Consider the following 19,239-nt stretch of genomic DNA (forward strand, 5'->3'; position numbering starts at 1 on the left):
CAGATATGCCGTGAACTAAATCCAACTCATTTTTTATTTCCTTTGCTGTTAACCCTTTTATATTAAAAAGTTTAATAACAGCTCTAAGCTCAATTTTCTTCATTTTCCATTTTTCCATTTTCCACAAGCAAATTTTTTTTTTAAATGTACGAGAAACACACAACAACCCGACCAATCTGATTGAAACTTCGCAGCATACTGAATCGGTAGTGCCGCTGCATGAAAACAAACCGCTTACAGTACTAGTCGCGCCACCTGTCGGCTTTTCTAAGGACTTATTGACCCACCCTCGTACCTAATTAATTGATCGGCTGTTAAAGGAGTGCACATAGAAAATTTATTGTCACACATAGTGACATCTCCCGTTAAGTCGCAAGCGACAAGATGCATTCCTCTCCTCGCTCAGTATGCTGGTTGCTGGACATCGTCTGTCATTGGGACTTGGGAGTGAACAAATAACACTTCGGAATGATGTTCGAAAATGGCGATTTTTATATTTGGATAATACTATTTGGTGTTACATTTTTATACAATTTTTACGAGTTTGACACGTTTTTATAGTCTCGATATCTAGAAGCGTCTGCGTGGCAAAATCATGTTGCGTGCAATTGCAACGTTGCAGACATTATTTTTATGGCCGGGATTTACAACGTTGTCGGTTTTTTTTTTTTTTTGTAAATCATATATAACTTTGAATATTTTAAAGATAGAATAAATTTTTTTATCTATTATAGTTTGGTTTAGGCAGGGCTTAATGAATTTAAAAAAAAATGAACCAACAATATGTGTAATTGTAATATTATGTATTCATAATCCAATGAAAACAAATAAGTATGAATGAAAAAGTGTGCACAATTTTGTCGTATCACCCAAAATATCGTGGGTATTCTACGAATAAGCATTAAGTCAAAAATACTAGTTTTGAGATAATCGAGTTTGAAAGTTTGGACGGTCTTAACTTGTTTATGCGCTGCGATATTGCTTTGAGAATTTGTGAATATATCCTGAGAATGAGAGAAGCAAATGCACTAAGTCCTTTTAGTGCCTTTTCTCTGAATTGATGTATGTCTTTTTGACTTATAAACATAAATTATCTTCGCCAGTTTCATAGATATGACTGTGTGTGTTTTTGTAGACTGTAGAGCGTACTCTTAATAAAATTACCTCATCATTAAGTCAAAACAGCAAAATTTTGACTTAGTGCTTTTTCGCAGAATACCCACGATATACCAAAACTATTATGGTTTGGTTTAGGCAGGGTTTAATTGATTTTTAAAAACTAACCAATACCATTTGTAAATTGTAGTCTTGGTTCAACAAAAACAAATACGTATGACTAACAAAGCCTAATGTGCACTATTTATGGCAGATATTAACAGCCTACCTCCACCCTTCGCTATTGAAGTATGGTTATGCATCGCGCTCTAGGACCCCTAATTTGCATTGATTGTTAAAGTGATACTACAGAAAGCTTCTTTCAGAAGAAGGTTTAACGTCTTTGCCACGTACCTATCTATTTATGTATGAATAAAGATTCACACATGTAACTGGTTATGGCTTAATTTTTTTCAGGGGAGGAAACGTGCTGGTGATTGATTTAGGTAGAGTAGTTATAAAATCCGACTTGCAGCCGTCAAATAACCAACTGGAAGATGCAACTTGCATGGAACTCGAGGAGAGACTCTACGATAGACTTCACGCCGACTGCTCATCGCTGCAGGTAGCCGATCAATCTTACAATATTGTCAATTATACGTTGGAAGACATTATATTAATTTAAATAAAACAAAATAATATTTGGTAATTAATCCACAACGATTGAACATTATTAATTTATGGAGATTAAGACGTAACCTACATAAAAGACCGTAACTGCGTTTTTGACTATCTTGACTTGATTGCGTTTTATTAAATATTTTTAACGATAATACAAAAATTCAATTAATATAAGGCGCTTATTATCAAAAAAATAAAAACTGATATTTTTATAGAAAAATGTTCTACATACCAACGCCAATAACGTCAACTATGGTCCAAGTGCCTCAAGCAAGTCAAAAAAATACAGCAAAATATTTAAATCTGGCGACGTTGTAAGTCCGTTGGCGTGTTTTATTTATAATGGTGTAAGTACCACTGCAGTGGTCAACGGCATTCAATATAAATGGCTAACGATGGTATGTTGACACTTGCGAATTCCTAATTCCTAAAATTATGGAAACTGCCGAGATTGCTTCACACTGTGAAACCACATTTTTCACAAAGTCTGCTTCATGCAATTTTACTGCAATGACTCAGTATTTTGTAACCACAGACAATACTAATTTTTGGTACTTAGAGCCTTAATTAATACATGTATTCATTGTATAAATCAACAAAAAATTACTAAGTACTTCAGCATTAAAAATACTATGGTGTCATTAAAATTTATTAAAATTGTACTACTGAAAAGTACCATTTTGCAGTTCCGGCCTTATACGTAGGAAGTGTCGATATATAGTACATGATAATATAAATACAGTGGAACCTCGAAAGTCCGTTATATAAAAACACAAACAAAATCCTGTTTATTCATCTTCGGATGATATATCCATACGTACCAATTGTGGAGTGATGTTAATGTTCGATGCCGACGCGCTTGCTTTCGGTAATACTGCTTTTAAAAAGGAATTAAGGCTATACCTCAGTTGAGGCATGGTCCAAAAAGATCGTGGCTAGGCGATGCGCGGATTGCGGGTCGCGGGTGCAAATGACGCATGCCGAACGAAATATAATTTGTCATGTAAATCCAACATGCGTCCATTTAATATTCTGTTTATTATTCTATTAGTAACAATAATAATATGTTCATTGACATGTTTTTTTTTTCAAGTAAATGGGTAACGTTTTTAGTCATCTTTACACGATTTAAGAATTAATACCCCCGTCGCCATCACAAAACAAATTGACGTATTCACACCTCGACGTTCGCTCTCCGATTGCCAGCGAGTCCAAAATTTCGTCGGGCCTATAGTTGAAAATTATTTGCCGTTTCACTGAAGTATCGTCTTAAGTTTTGTTTGTACTTTTGAAGTCTGCTGTTATTTTATAATGAACTCTCTAAAATTACCAAAGTGCGTGTAATATAGTTGAATTTTGTTATCTGACGAATAGTCAATACATATTATTAGATTGATGAAATGCCAACTTATCACTGATAACTTTATTTTTGGGCGTGTTGTTTCTTCTGCCTCGCTATCTTCACTTCCATCCACATTTTCCAAGATCATAACTTCATCTGGTATTTCACATTCAGACATGATGTGATACCCAGGGTCACATTCATCTACTTCTAATCATTGTAAACTTGTTAAATGAAGTAATAAATGCATCCATTCACTTCGGGTAAACAAATTAAACAGCTGTGCAGCCGTGTGAATTATGCGGTCAGCGTTGCAAACGTCAGTGCTACGTTCAGTCTACGAGCATTATGACTCGAATTCGAGTGCGAGAGATGTGAATCACGTGCAGAACATTGTTTACAAGCGGTGACACTTGGATTTAAACATGTATAACGTCATTAACAGGATATTTTTAACAATAATTGACGATTATCGTCACATTTGACTGGATAATTTGTCCGTTATACCCGAAGTCCGTTATATCGAGGTTCTCCTGTAATAAAATTTCCATTATATGTTTTGGTGATATTAATTCATGGAAAAGTAAATATGGGAGGGGTTTATTCAGAAGTAGATTTGCAAATCAATGAGGTATATTTACTGTTTTAGATATTTTTCTGCGACTCGGGTGATGAATGGAGAAACGCCCGCAAATTAGCCGATTCTGACCATCATCTAATACCGAAGATTAGAGTCCAACTCGTATTCTCCAACAGCATCAAGCAAGATTATAAATTATTACCTAAGTATGTATATAAAATATTATTACGTATCGATCTACTAGTAAAAGTTGTCCACTGAGTGGGGGCGCCAAAGGCTAACATTTGGGATACAGTAAAACCTTGTTAATACGAACATGGGTAATTCGAAATTTACTGTAAATTGAAATATATGCTAAAATTCATAAAATCTATTTTATAGAGACTTTCATTAATTTCGATGAATGAACACCATAATAGTCACCATTGACATTAATTAACATGAGAAAAATTGTATCGTAAACGGAAACAATATTAGGAAATTACATTAGCAAATAAACAATTTTTTTTCATAGTTTTACTGTTTTTTTTTGCCACTTATTTTGTAAATCGTAATTCGATTTTTTTTCAGTTTTTAGTCTCTTATATTTCGAATTAACGGGGTTTTACTGTACACTTAAGTATTTTTTATACCGTGATGAGTTTAGTTTCAAATTCGAACAGTTGTGTATTCAATATGTGTGTTAATCCTGGTAATTACCCAATATGGGTTGAATGGATAGCCAGATGGACCTACCATTCTTAGTTTCTCACGATAAACGCAACCCTTCGGAAACTCGTATGTTTTATTTGTGAAAGACGATTGCAAAATATACCTTTCAATTAAAAGAAATATTACTTAAATACATTAATCATTTATTTTGTGTACAAAGAAATCGCTTTAGATATAGATATATTCCACTTGTGTGAGATGAGTTTGGATGGATGTTGTTTTATATATTTTTTAAACTGGGTCTACTTGGCTCATTCGTGAACTTCCATTATTTGTATAGATATTGTTAATATTGTTGCACATTTCTTTGTTTTATCCCCATATCATGTTGTGAACGTCTTCAATTTATAATTGGTAAAGTTCACTATATTTCAAAATAAATTTGAATTCGTATTATTTCAGACACAAACTGAACGTCTCGATATCGAGTCTGAAGTTGAATCTATCGGACAGGAGAATTGGTCACTTGATGGACTTTTTCGATAACTTACCGCTGCCTACATCAAACACTGTACCAATTTCATTCATGGATTCATCACATGGCAATGACACGATCGACAATTCCGCCACCGTGAGACTCCTCAAGCGAGACAAGATATCATCAGAGCTGAAATTTAAACAGTTGGCGGCACTGAAAAGGAAGCTTGTATTGGCGCATTTACATCGCAGCAGGTAATAATTTCATTCCTCATGTCAGTCATTTCAGTACTTTATGTTCCTATTTTTCCTCCATATTTAAAATAAAAAATCTTTGTAGCTGATGGATTTTTTTTGATAGTTCATACCGTCTCTGTTCTGGCAGAATACACTAACTGGAAAATACTAGTTTTGAGTAATTTGACTTTGAAGTTGTTAAAATGTTTGAAATAGTCTATCATGTGAGTTTATTAAGTAATCGTAAAAAGGATGACTTTAAAATAAAGACTGTTTATTTATTAAGAAGGTTTCCAGACGGTAAAGTTTAAACTAAGGAACATTTTGGTATAACTAACCCAATATGTAATTTTTTCGAATTAGTGTCTTCTGCCAGAACAGTGACGAGTGAAACACCAAAGATGTTGAAGAAAGCCTTCTCTAGAAGACAGGGCCTAAATATATGAAAGTGAAGCTGAAAAAAGAACTACTAAGACTAATAAGCAATAATTGTATTACAGAGTCATTTGTCGCAAACTTCACACTATTATCATACTACTCCACCATGTTCGATTCTAAAAGGATCATATAGGCCTCCACGGAGTGGAGGTTGTATTAACAAATTTTGTATTTACAAGAAATGGATGTTAGCCACTTGCTCAACCTATTAGGTTCATACTCTGACTCCAAACACAAATTGAAAAACAATATGTGTATTTGCCAGATCCAGGATTAGAACCTGGGACCCACAACATTACAAACCGATGCTTAAGCCGCTCATCATTATCATTTACATCTGTCAAAAACTGCAAACGTTTCAAAACAATTTTAGATTCACTCAAACAATGAATTCCATATGTTATTAATTTGGTTTTTAGAGCGAAAGATTCAGGATTCGACAAAGGCAGTGCCAAGCTGAGTTTCCTTGATTCAGATAAATCATTTGTATCGGTGGAGCACAGCGATGATGATGCAGAAATTTGGGCGAGAACTGTCGATTTGCCGGGCTTCGATGACAACGTATCACCAAATAATAGCATATCTGTCCTGCTGAGGTTTGTTATAGGTAAGAAAATAATATTAGTTATAGTCATATTATATCGCTTGAGAATCTCATGTGTTACCATGGTTACTTCTTCCTGTGTTGATGTTCCGGGTCATTAGGTAATGGTTGCCTGTGTAATTCTATTGACAAATTAAATGCCTTGATACGTAATATTAGAAGATATAGTTAAGCATTTGGGAAGAATATGCACCGTCTAGAACAGTGCTTCTCAAACTTTTTCATGGCCCCCGAAATCAGAAAAAAAAATCCAAGGCTCCCCTCCCCAAAAATTTTAGTTTTTGGTGACTAACAGTACTTTATTTACGACTAATTTTTTAAATATTATTATAGGTACATTTTTATTAAAAAAATAAAAACAATTTAATGAGAGGGGTGTGATTGCATATTTTTACATAATACATCACTATCCGGTACAATGTTTGAAATGCTAATTCGCAGAGAAGATAAGAGAACGTACTAAGCAGCCTCTCATCACGCTGAGAGTTAAGAGGCGACATTGGACCTGGCTCGGCCACATGCTGCGGATGCAAGAAGACAGCCTCAACCTGGCTTGCCTGTTCTTCAAGCCGACCGGATTCCGGCATCCTGGAAGGCCGCTAAATACTATCTATAGAGTGTATACGGCAGAGCTACGGGGTACTGGTTTGACCTGGAACGTAGCAAAAAGACTGGCAAGCGACAGCGATTCTTGGAGGCGCCTCGTGGTGTCCATATGCTCCAACTAAGGGACGGATATGTCCGAAGAAGAAAAATTATACACACAGTGACATCTGTTTGAATAATTATGAAATACTAACCCCAAAAATTATCGGTATTACAGCAATTTTAGTAACAGCTTCGCTCTACATTCAATGTGTGTCATTAAAAATCTGCGGCCTGTCAGATACTGTAATAGTAATATCGCGATGCATAGAAAAGGTTAAAGAACTGTCATATTCGAAGAGTTATTGTTATTAATATAGTTGTTTTTAATTCAGGTGAAGCAGTGTTACACCTTTCTCGTTCGCTTGATTCGGTTGAACGGCCATATATGATGCTTCGCCTTGGAAAGGTATAGATGATTATTTCATTATTCAATCCATCTATAAGAAAAGACTATTCTCTTACTTAACTATAATGATTATCTGATATCTTTGCAGTTGTGCGTGGACATGGCGGTGATGAGATACGGTCCTGCTTTGCAAATCAGTCTTCAATCCTTAATGCTGTGTGATAAATTACACCAAGGGGTGTCCGGTGAATACCTTGAACTCATTACTACTGAAGCGACGGAAGAAATTGCTAATGTACTCTATAGAAAGGTATACATAATATTTGAATATGTTAAAACCAATGAAGTTTGATGCTCATGGAGGCGCTCTTACAACCGAAAATCGTATATTGCCCATCTTCAGTTTGGGAAAACCTGCATCATAACCTCATTAGCTGAAAACCACTCCATACTAATCAGTCCCTCATTGACTATACACTATCTAGTCCTCTGAGACTGCCCGTTGATGGGATCCCACCGAGCGGAGCTGTTTGCCAGGGTCCGTCCACACACGGGCCCGATTGGCCACGCCGACTTGATATCGATCACGGTCAACTTTGAGGCATTTGAAAAATTTGCTGCGTCATATGGAGGACGGAATAATTCTAATCCCTCCTTAGATTCATCACTTTCAACTCCTGACTCCTTTGTTTCGGCAGAGTTTCAGTACACATGTACAGAGGACACTTCATGCCATTAAAGATAAACGAAGGCAGAGCAAGTCAAGATTCTTTTTATTTTCTAAAACTCTTTCTTTAAGCAATAAGGTGCATGGTTACTACACCAGTCCCGTGCAGCATCGCTTCAGGACAAGGAAGTGTGGTACTAAAATCTTTTCATTCTGACACGTTTATAGCGTCATGGAAGGCGGCCGTGCACAAACCGCAACTGCATATACATGGCAGGTGGAGATGGGGCAACTCAAATCATGATCAATATAGTTGTTTTCGGCTTTAGAGAGAGCATTTATCATTATACATAATCTAATTAGCTGACATGTTATCAATATTGCAATTTCAGGTACGAGCGGATTGTCCCGATTTCAAATCTCATTTCCACAGCGTTGAGCAGTCTCTGGTGGTAGACGTCGGTAATGCCACGGTGGCCTTCCACCGAGAGGCTTGGCAGACTCTCCTCAAGTACTTGGAATACATCTTCCAAAAGTAAATACATATTAAGAACATAATATTCCTGAATGAAAATGTGACTTTTTATCTTACCCTGATGTTTTTTTTTGATGTCATATTTCTCTTAACTCACGTAACCAACAGACAACTAATAATGTAAAACCACATATTGTTTCATTTAACTTTTCTAACAGATAATTTTAACACATGATGTAATAGTGATCTGTATTATATTTCTTGTAAGTTTCATAACCAATCAACAAAGAGATAATTTAACAACACTAAATAGGTGTTGTTTAATAATGTTGTTTTTCTCATAAGTCTTGTAACTGACCAATATAATTTAAAAACAAATAGTGCTCGGGCTTTAAGTAAATTAATATGAACGTTATAATTTTAGGACCCAATCAAGAGATGCTCTTCAGTTGAAAAAAATTATAAAACCGCACACAGAAACCGTGATGGACTTGTTAAATGGATCCGCTAAAGATCCCCCTATTCCTCCAGGGGCTACCAAATTCAGTTATTCCTTCAGGTATATAATATGTGTATATTATTTAATCAATGAATTGCAACGTATAGGTAACACAATTTGCTATACACATCTGACTTTGTATCAAACATACTGGTTTGGCCAATTACGGTCGCCCTATATTTCCCTCCTACCTCAAATCCTCATTATTGTCATGAGTCCAGGCGAAACTCAGTTAGGGATCATCAGTCGATTGTGATTGAAAAACATTTAGTTACTTCAAAACAACAAGCACATCTAGGCTTGTTACAGCTTGACCGTCGTTAACGAGTAATTCAAAGCACATACAAAGTTATTTAAAAAGTTAAGTGCAGACCACGAGTGTGTACAGTGTAACCGTCGTGAAAACCATAATTATATTCGAGTCTCCGTGCAAACTCAGTATATCAAACCACCTGTCAAGCCATGTTACCTGATTAGGGTGTCTCCTCATTTATGCGAGTGCCTACTAGGACGTGAGGGCATGCACTAGGGATCAGCTTCAGCCAGACAGTTGAACATCAATAAGTTTTGTGCCTGGACTAACTCTGTATAACCATCCCCCCCAGCATCCACATCTACCACCACAATCATACAAAAATTACAGTCCACTATAAAAAGCACCGCCACATACAATGACGCTGATTTCAGAGATATCAGAAGTAGATGTAGAATGCATCAAAGCTTTTTGTGTTTTTCAAATTTCAACAGAGACTGACCGTCTGTGGAGAACAGAATTACCACGCCGGTATGTTTGCCTGAGATACATCTGTGGTTGTAAGTGCTACTGTACTTTATCATAGGTACATTTTGACAGGGCTGCACAGAGCCGACATCTATTAATATACATTATACCTATATGAATGAATTGAGTACACTCTGTATTGATATGAATCTAAAGAACCTTGATTAATCAATAGCATTATTTTGGCATATGTACCCATTTTCTATTGCAGTAAGCAACCATTAACCACAATCAAATTCTAAAATAAATTACGTACAGATTGATTGTACAAGAAGTGTTTGCGTTTGTACAATGCATAAGTTGATACAATACTCACGTTGGTTTTTAAATCAGTCGTAACTAATACAATGAGAATTTTTATGATACTCTTCTTATGTTTAGGTTATCTCAGTTACGTTGCAAGTTGTCTCATTCGGATGTAGAGATCTTGGATATCAAACTTGGAGGACTGGAAAGCGACTGCGTGTTCAAAGCTAATGAACGAATGATTCTGAAAGTCTTCCTTAACACGTTCACCGTTGATGATCTTTCTGAAATGACTCTTTACTCCAAGGTAATGCAATACTCATTATCAGCAGCTCAATACGGAAACATGTCTCGTAAAAAACCTCTCGTTAAATCTTATTCTAAGATAACGGTGTTTGAATTTTTTGGGGATACATGTTTGGGGTGGGGGGCTGACAGGGCTCTAGCCTGAGGGCCCGGAGTCAGGGGGGATAAATGAAATAAACACACATCACAAATTTGCACTAATAGTAAAGTCGTAGTTTCCCTTTGCAAGTAGTGGTTGTGCGATCCAGTTTTTTATTATTGTGTCGATAGTCAACAACTCTTTACTTCAAGTGGATGTAGGTACCTATTCATAAACACAAAAATCGACAAAATACACTGAATAACCTTAATTTTACCTCGGACACTTTTTGGAAAACGCTACTGTAGAGTGTCACGATAGGTAGGGGGCCCGCTTCAGGATGTGGGGGCCATGTCCACCAGTATAAGTTGTCCGCTGAGTGAAGGCGCCACTTGCTAACATTTGACATATCCAATACTTTTTATACTGTGATGAGCTTAGTTCTAAATTCGAACACCTGACAATTTATTATGGTATATCTATAGCTAATAAATTTTAATTTAATTATCTTACAAAATCATTTATTTTCAATAAAAATAATCATACATTCTGTATATATTATTTTTGATTGCAGATGGTGTGGGTAGACGAAGATAAAGTGTTTGAGATGAAATACGTGAGGCACAGCCCTCGGGTGTACAGAGGGGCGGGAAAAGACAGCCTAACAGAATGTGATGACGTCAAATCTGACGGATCTCTGAGGATCTACGTTGGGCGCCTGCATGTTGTTATGCTCTACAAAATTATGATTGACCTACAGGTAACGAGGGCCACAAAGATTTTTCATGTAATTGTACATAATATTATCAATTTCTTTCGGTGTGAAATAACTCTGCGGTCACTTTCCTTGCAGCACTTTGTGGAACCCTTCATACCGACTGGTGTAACCAACGAGGCCATGCGAAATGCGGAGAAAGGCATGGAGAATCAGTTGTCCAACATGAAAAGTTGGCAGACCAGACTACACATCTCTATTGACGTGCATGCTCCTGTGTTTTTGCTGCCACAAAAATCGACATCGCCAAATTTAATTGTTTTCAATGCAGGTAAGATTATCGCTAGGTCACACGATCTAGGATATATTTTAAATATTTTAAAAAGACTGGTTCAGCGGTGGCGGAACCTATGGCATGTATGAGAAAAAAACCTATAATAATAATAAATGGCATATCGCATTGTATAAAAAATAGCAGGCATATACTCTTCAAGAATAAACAAGAAAAAGCTATATGTGTGCTATGTTCTGTGTGTGGTATCTAGAACATCATCATTTTTTTAATATAATTTTTAAAAACTATTTTTTCCCCATGAAAACCTGCTCGACACGTCAGACAGTTGAAAAATAATATTTGGGAAATTTTGGCACGCGTAGGAAAAAAGGTTTGCCAATCCTGGACTAGTTACTATGTAAATGAAACATCCATCATCTAAAATTGAATTTATTTATTACAGGAGACTTCACCGTTGAAAACTTCTTCAAAGAAATCGGCCACTCTTCTGTGAATAAGGTTATCACCAGCAGCTCGAACTTTAGTCCGGTTATTGACAATATTTTAATCAAACTCGATTCTGTTACCCTGAGCAGAGCGGTCATGACATTGTCAGCTACCTTAGAAGTACAGGTAAATTATTCTTTTAATAATATCATAACCTCAATCTTATCGTACAATACGATTAATGTTTATTAATTTTTCTAATAAAGATTTACAGTTGAATCCAGATATTTGTGATGTACGTACACACAACAGATTGTTATTTTGAGTGGCAACAACTTAATCTAATGGATCAAAATACAAGGCCCGGGAGATGAGGTGGACATTTTTTGAATGGACTCAACTTAAATAGTTTTTTTTTTTTTAATTTTTTTCTAAAATTTCAAAAGGCTGTGGTTTATAGAATATGCCACGTTAAACCTTGTAATTACCTAATAAGGTAATAACCAAAAGGTAATCACCCACAATGGCTACGCGGCTTAAGCATTGGCCTATAGCGTCGTGGGTCCCAGGTTCGAATCCTGGATCTGGCAAGTACACAAGTTTTTCAGGTTGTGTATGAGTCAGAGTATGGACCTAATAGGTTGAGCAAGTGGCTGACATCCATTTCTCGTAAAAATAAAATCTGTTAGTACAAACCCATACTCTGTGGAGGCCCATATGATCTTTTTAGGATCAGACATGGTCGAAAAAAAAAAATTCTTAGCAAGATTTTACGAATTCTCGCTGAGCTCCAGGGTTCCACAGAACCCCGTTGCGAATCACTGGACTATCGACAGCCGTTTTCAATGTTCAAGTGGAAAAAATTGTTGCCAATCATAGTCATTCATCCAGCCCATTGGGTCCATGCTTTGGATCAAATACACATTGAAAAAAATGTGTAATTTTTGACAGTATGTGAATAAGGTTTTACCTATGTTCACGATACCTAAATCTGTTGTCAAATTTAAAGTGTTTTTAAAATAATATTTCAGTATATAACATAACTATGTATGTACATTTCCAATAATATTTTAATCTGACAGTGTGAATTTAATTTTATACTTTTCAATACAGGAGCCAATCTTAGATCCCGTGTCAATAAGATTTGACATAAAGCGTGCAGTCGGCTATCACAGCATTATAGCCACACAGCAGGTGCCCGGTTCGGGTGCGTACAGCAAAGACATTCTGCTGTACGATGTGGACGCCGTAATGGATACCATCAATGTGAATTTAGGACAAAGAGACCTGTCAACGCTACTGGCCGTTTGGACGGATAATTTCTCGGAAGGGCAGTATGTCGGTGAGAAAAATTGGACTTATTCGTTATTAATGAATATATTAGTTTACAGTAATACGTTGATAGCTCAAAGTCTTCATATTTTACAAATGTATAGAATCAAAACTATTGATTATGTAAAATTATACAAAGACCCAATTTTTATCTGGCCGTTGATTGGCGTGGCTACCAAATATTACCCAACTTCTAATCCAATCAAATCGGACCAAACCGTCTGGAGGTCCTACACAAATTAGTAATTTCTATAGTGTAGTATTTCTTCTAGTGTGCACGAATTGTATTTGGTCAAATTGATTATTGTTAAGACTTCCATGCCTGGTTTTACTTACATTAAACTTATTGCATAACGTTCTATTGCTCAGGGATACTTTGACTATGACTATTGAAATTCTCGCTAATGCAGTATATTCATAATGAAGTTCTCTCAACAATTTTCATACATTAAATACCTCAAAAACAATAGTGTTTGGTACTTGTTAAGTAGCCCAACGCCTGCCTATACATGTTACAGACTGGATTTTGTACAAATGCATTAAGATGAGTCACATACATAGCAGTGCGGGTCAAAACAATATGTTATAGGTATCCAACTTTGTTGTCAATATCTGAACTATTCATATGCCAATTAAAAACCATTAACCTAACTTAATGTGTGAAAACAGCACAATAGTGCATGCGCACACCGACATCTTGTATATTATCATAGCAATCGCTTCAAGTTGCTTAGCTTAGCTTAGCTTAGTTCAGGCTTTGTAACAAGTACCTATCTATAATTTTATGGTTAATTATTACATTTTCAAACCTTTTATGTTGGTATCTTTTAGGATCTATGGGTATAATGGCTGGTGGCACTGGATCTCCTGTTGAAACAGCGGTAAACACAGATGCCTCTGTCAAAAAATTACAAGCATTTTTCGCTCAGACTGAATCATTGCGAAAAGAGGCATTCTTTAGGTAGAATTTTTATCTATTTAATATTTGACTTAAAATTTTCTCATTACTATTAAAAGTATGCTGTAAAAATCGGTAGAGATGCTAACTTGAACCTGGTTTGGAAATATCCCACGGAAGTCTAAAATTGCATATTATCCTTTTCCAACTGATCATCATAATATTATTTCTAAAGTATCTTTCGAACTGTAGCACTTGACCGGTTTCATTATATACATATAGTTGAAGTTAAAATTTGAAGCAATTATTCTCGATTGTCTAAAATTACCAAGTACACAAAAAATGTAAAATACTATCTAAAATACAAAGACTTCATCTTATTAATCTTTCAGATTCACTCTGGATGGAGTGGAATTGAAAATATTCAATGACATGGACGAGGTGTTAAGTTCCCCGGTTCGCGACTCCAACCGAGGCTTGGCCAAGCTGGCTGCCGGAGAGATGTCAGTCCATTTAGACTATTTCTCCGATCGATCCCTGGATGTGAAAGCCAGTCTGCAGAGTCTTTTGATTGAAGATATAAGGCCAGACACTTCTATTGTTATTAAAAAGTGAGTTTTGGATACTTAATATTATTATGAATGATGGAGTACGACTCTGCTGTGACCGGAATACATAGTACAGTACATAACTAGAAATCTTAGTTCGTTATAAGGTAATAATATACTGTAATCAGAATAGTACAGTAATTATAAATCACAATTCACTATAAGAATACATCCTCTTTTTATCGTGCCATCGGAAGTTGGCCTCCATCAAGATGATCTTTGTTCTATTATCTGCTAACCGAAGCAGTTCAGTGTAGCTGCACTTGTATCTATCATGAAGGTTCTTAAGCTACGAAACGTGGTGTAATTCTCTGCTATGTTTTCTGTTGATCTTTCCTTGGATAACGAGTTGGGGAAGGCTGTAATTTTGTCGTCTCGTAAAGTGGCTGAGGTACTGTAGTTTTCTGGATTTGATACTACGCAGAACCAGGCTTTGCAATGAACCGGGGCGCACTGTTCCGGTTTAGAAAATCCCCAAAATTATCATTCCTTTTCGTGGACAAATTAATTTGATCGTCTGAACTAGATAGGATATATTACAAAAAAAATTTAGCACACTTGTTTTTATAAAATACATATAAAATTAGATAACTATGTTAATATTTGTGTAAAATTTCGAGCGATGCGCAGAACATTTCAATCCTTTCCTATTTATTTGAGGATGTCAACATTTGTCACCTTATCAGTCCAAGAAATTTTGAGGATGACTCTATACAGCCTCAACTCTCCGTAACATCTCCTGCTTTGGTGTTTATACCCAGTGACGTCCCTAGATAAAATGCCGCCCCTAGGCAGCGCCAAAATGCTGCTCCATTTTTTTGTACAGTATTTTTATCATCCTTTCCAATATCTAAGAAATATGTTGTATGGAGAAATTACTAACAAAATATCACACTTTAATTATTCGCAAATCTGCACGTGTCATTTCTGGTCACCAAGGACGTCGAAGGGCAACGGAAGTAAACTAGGTATCGCGAACCCGACAAAACCAGTGAGCTGATTTTTTTAATGGAAAGATATTTTTGTTATTACTAAGTTTAGGTAGCTATTTATATATATTTCAAATGATTCTCCTTGATTTGCCGCCCTTCGAGTAACTGCCGCCCCCAAGCGACGCTCAATCTGCCTACCCCCACGGGACGTCACTGTTTATGCCTCATTGTAGTAGAAAAGGGTTGGAAGAACATAATAGAGAACCATACACAGTCTCTGATCTATATTAAATTCTCAATTGCTAAGAAGATATCAATTTGAGAAAGGCACTCCTTGCTATCTCAATTATTCTAGTTTGTTAGTTTGCAAGAACGCAAGAACGTATCAGGCAGTATAAATAATATTGAAATGAGACCTAGATTCCATTTATTGTCAGGTAGTATGATTATTAAACTACAAGACTTCAGAGAGCATATTATATATCTGCCATCATTTGCACCTATGATGGACCAGGAGTTAGAATGCGCGCCTCTTGTCATATATGCCAACAATATAATGTAAAGTTTATACAATTTGTTTCAGAATGTTCCAGTCGCATGGGGGTGAAATGCGGGTTGATTGTAGTGCAATATCTGTATCATCACCTCCCATAATTGACATGACGTTCCGACAAAACCAAGCGGGCGACAGGAATATCGATATTCATGTTGAGAAAACGAGGACCAACTTCTCTGTGCCGTTCTTCATGAACCTTGGAAGATTTGTTCTTGATGCGTTACCAGGTAAGAGAGAAATCGATCTATACGATTTATAATGCTAGGGCATATGTTAATTGAACGATCACCTGAAATACATTCCTTATGTACTCGACAATTATGGTTTAAAGAGTGTTTTGTTTGAAACAGTGACAGGTGGCCTGTGTGAAGTCTTAAATATAAGATGGTAGCCGCTCCAGAAATTATAAGAAAAACCAATGATTTTTGAATGTTGATTTGAGAGTTGGTTCTCTCCGGTATCTGCCTCCGTGCTTTCGAGTTGTGGAGATCAAGTAATTGGTTAAAAGGTGTATTTAATGATTATTTGTTGCCAGGAGTTTATTTCTTCAACCCTATTTAATGCTTATTTCAGGCGATAAATCAATGGAGGGTGGAGTTATTAACCATGGTTATGTTGGAGACACAACCCACCAGAAACAAGAAGCCATCTCCGGAAATAATAACTGTAAAATGAGGCCGCCGAGTTCTGCAGATTCAACAAGTGGATATTTCTCAACAGGTGAATTCTTCAATAAGAATTTTATATATGTATTAGTCAATGTTATATATTGAATGTATAATAATGAATCACATATAAATTACCCCATGTGAAATATCTGGGACTTCCTGTTGTCTTTGATCAAAACCATGTGCTGTCTGTTTAACGCATGCATTCTGATGATCCTATTTTGTGGTAATGAATCATGACACCGATTAAATGCTTAGAATTACCTACCCAAAAATGTTGAAGAGAACCTTTCCTTTATAGACATAGTCTAGATAAATGAAAGTGGCGCTGAAAAGGGGTTATTAAGACTGATAACGAAGTTAGGTGCAAGTCGTTTGCTATTGCAATATTCATTTATAGAATCATTCACATTGTTATCGCGCTTGCATCTGCCAAAAACAGCAAGCATTTCAACATAATTTTAGATTTCATTCCAAAAAATATTAAAATTGTGCAGATATTGTCAAGAAAATCCCTGACACTTCAAATTGTTATTAATCCGTGGCGAAGGGCGAGGGCGAGGTAGGCTGTGGAGATCCGATATTAATAGTGAACAATAAACTTTGTCAGTCATATTTACTTGTTTTCATTTAATGAACCTAATCCGTGCCACGGACGAATTAACTCGCACAAAGCATGTATGTCGCGTCAGGCCATGGACGAATATATTCACGGGTTCTTGTAAACGTCATAACTTTTGAATAAACATTGTGTGTTTATTTTCCAAACAATATTTATCATTTTAGTGTGAAAATATTAACGATAAACTTGATAAATATGTTGTGTTGCTAAGTTTTCACAAATATTTATCATTCCGTTCCTATTTCATATTTTTTAAAGGACTTATTTTATTCCGAAAATAGCTGGCCTACAAGTGTCCACCTAGTAAAAATTAGCTTGCAGTGATAATACGAATTGCAGATGGTGTTGGTTAATTTTTTTGAATTCATGTTACAGACCTACAACATTATCTGTAGCATGGCCAAAAATTAAACTACAAACTACCATAGGACTCCATTTTGAAAATGTCATTTGAATGTCAGATTTTGTCCAGTTACGAGTCTTGATTGGGTAGTTATTGACAGTGGCTCCTCCATTCTATTATTCAACTGTACTGCCTAACCAAACCACAATAGTTAAAAAATATTCTTCTAGTTATAAAACATCCAAAATTATGTATGATTTAATGGCATAATTTTAGATATTATATAGATAAACGAATTCTTTTTGTCTATTATCTTTTATAGCTTGGTTTCAGCTGGTTTAATTGAATTTTAAAAACTAACCAGTACCATATGCAATAATTTGTATTATTAATTCATTGAAAACTATTAATAATGACTGACAATTATCAATTTAACTACACCAAAAATGCTGTAAAATCTTTATCAAATGTTAATACTGTTATGTTTTCTGCAACGGAAATCCTTACCAATGGGCCCCGCTCCTTCACATGATCCAGTGGAAGATGGATGTCAGTAATAACACTCGATGTATGTTAATCGTCAGTGGTGCTTATTCTTCATGGTCTCAAAGTACAGTTACATGTTGTAAATAAAAGGGAAAGAACTCAGGAGAGTTCGATCCGTAGTGAAACAACTCAGAGAGTAGAGCTTAGTTATGTTTGAACAAGTTGAATGATATTAAAATCATTTACAATAGTATAAAAATATGAAAGAGTAAATAAGTAGGTAATATTAGTGACGCTCAGTTCATGTAGAAGGGTTATATGTGTGTAGTAACATAGCTAGATAGGGTGGATAAATTGGGGTTGATCAATAATACAATATTGAGTAGGTGAATGGTAGAATGGTACATAATCAGTAACTTACGGTGTCGATGAATTAAACAAAAGACAATTTATTGTCTTTGGGGAGACGGGAGTTATGGATACATACAAGTTAAAATGACTCCATCTTGTTATAGTCCAAGCACTTTGGAATAACTGTATACTAAACTGCTAATTAAGTTAAACGTTCACAAAATACTTTTATTTACTTCCAGGCACGTCATTAAGTGAAGATTCACCTGGTTTATCGGTATCGATACAGTTCAGAAAACCGGAAATCATGTTCTTCTCCGACCTATCTAAAACAGCCGGACACGCTCTGTTATTCAGGACAGAGATCCTGATCGACTACTCGAGGCACGCCTACCGGGAGAACTCCACCATATCGCTGTCCGGTTTACAGATCATGTCCAAGCTTCAGAGCAAACTGAAGACCACGGAGCCATATCTGGTGCTCCATCCTTGCGATATTGAATTGGCCAAGTCGTTTAAGAATATCGAGGAAGGAGTGATTGTGACAGCTTCTATTTCACCCATTGATATGCATTTGTCGGAAACTACCGTGCACACACTTACGGGTAACTCCACTTATGTCATGAGGACCTTTTTTCTAAATTATACTATTACCATTTATAAAACCGAGTAATAAATACCCGTACTTACCTTAAAATTGAAATGAATAATTCTTTCTTAGGTAACGTAGGTTTATGTAGGTAACTACGATATAAAAAAAAACCTTAAGAACATTAACTGTTGTCAGTATAATTTGTATCTAAAAACTCCTATGTTCATCCTAAGAGATAGTTTATTGAAATGTTTTCTTTTCCA

The 19,239-nt window shown here is 35.9% G+C and overlaps 1 protein-coding gene across 1 annotated transcript in view; it reads left to right on the forward strand.

Moving 5' to 3' along the window:
- LOC147075602 (intermembrane lipid transfer protein VPS13A-like) overlaps window positions 1–19,239 on the forward strand; it is an 86,421-nt gene that overhangs the window by 21,054 nt on the left and 46,128 nt on the right. The window contains exons 10-27 of the mRNA XM_085942353.1: window positions 1,573–1,720; window positions 3,768–3,904; window positions 4,812–5,081; window positions 5,921–6,108; window positions 7,086–7,159; window positions 7,248–7,409; window positions 8,159–8,301; window positions 8,666–8,800; window positions 9,903–10,074; window positions 10,727–10,912; window positions 11,006–11,198; window positions 11,605–11,774; window positions 12,702–12,930; window positions 13,752–13,881; window positions 14,211–14,429; window positions 15,942–16,141; window positions 16,488–16,634; window positions 18,627–18,989. Coding sequence (XP_085798479.1) covers window positions 1,573–1,720; window positions 3,768–3,904; window positions 4,812–5,081; window positions 5,921–6,108; window positions 7,086–7,159; window positions 7,248–7,409; window positions 8,159–8,301; window positions 8,666–8,800; window positions 9,903–10,074; window positions 10,727–10,912; window positions 11,006–11,198; window positions 11,605–11,774; window positions 12,702–12,930; window positions 13,752–13,881; window positions 14,211–14,429; window positions 15,942–16,141; window positions 16,488–16,634; window positions 18,627–18,989 — 3,266 coding nt within the window. The remainder of the gene's footprint in view (window positions 1–1,572; window positions 1,721–3,767; window positions 3,905–4,811; window positions 5,082–5,920; window positions 6,109–7,085; window positions 7,160–7,247; window positions 7,410–8,158; window positions 8,302–8,665; window positions 8,801–9,902; window positions 10,075–10,726; window positions 10,913–11,005; window positions 11,199–11,604; window positions 11,775–12,701; window positions 12,931–13,751; window positions 13,882–14,210; window positions 14,430–15,941; window positions 16,142–16,487; window positions 16,635–18,626; window positions 18,990–19,239) is intronic.

This window comes from Rhyacophila brunnea, unplaced genomic scaffold (assembly GCF_057557595.1).
Source record: "Rhyacophila brunnea isolate RB1 unplaced genomic scaffold, BYU_Rbru_1.0 scaffold_14, whole genome shotgun sequence".
Classification (NCBI taxonomy): Eukaryota; Metazoa; Arthropoda; class Insecta; order Trichoptera; family Rhyacophilidae; genus Rhyacophila; species Rhyacophila brunnea.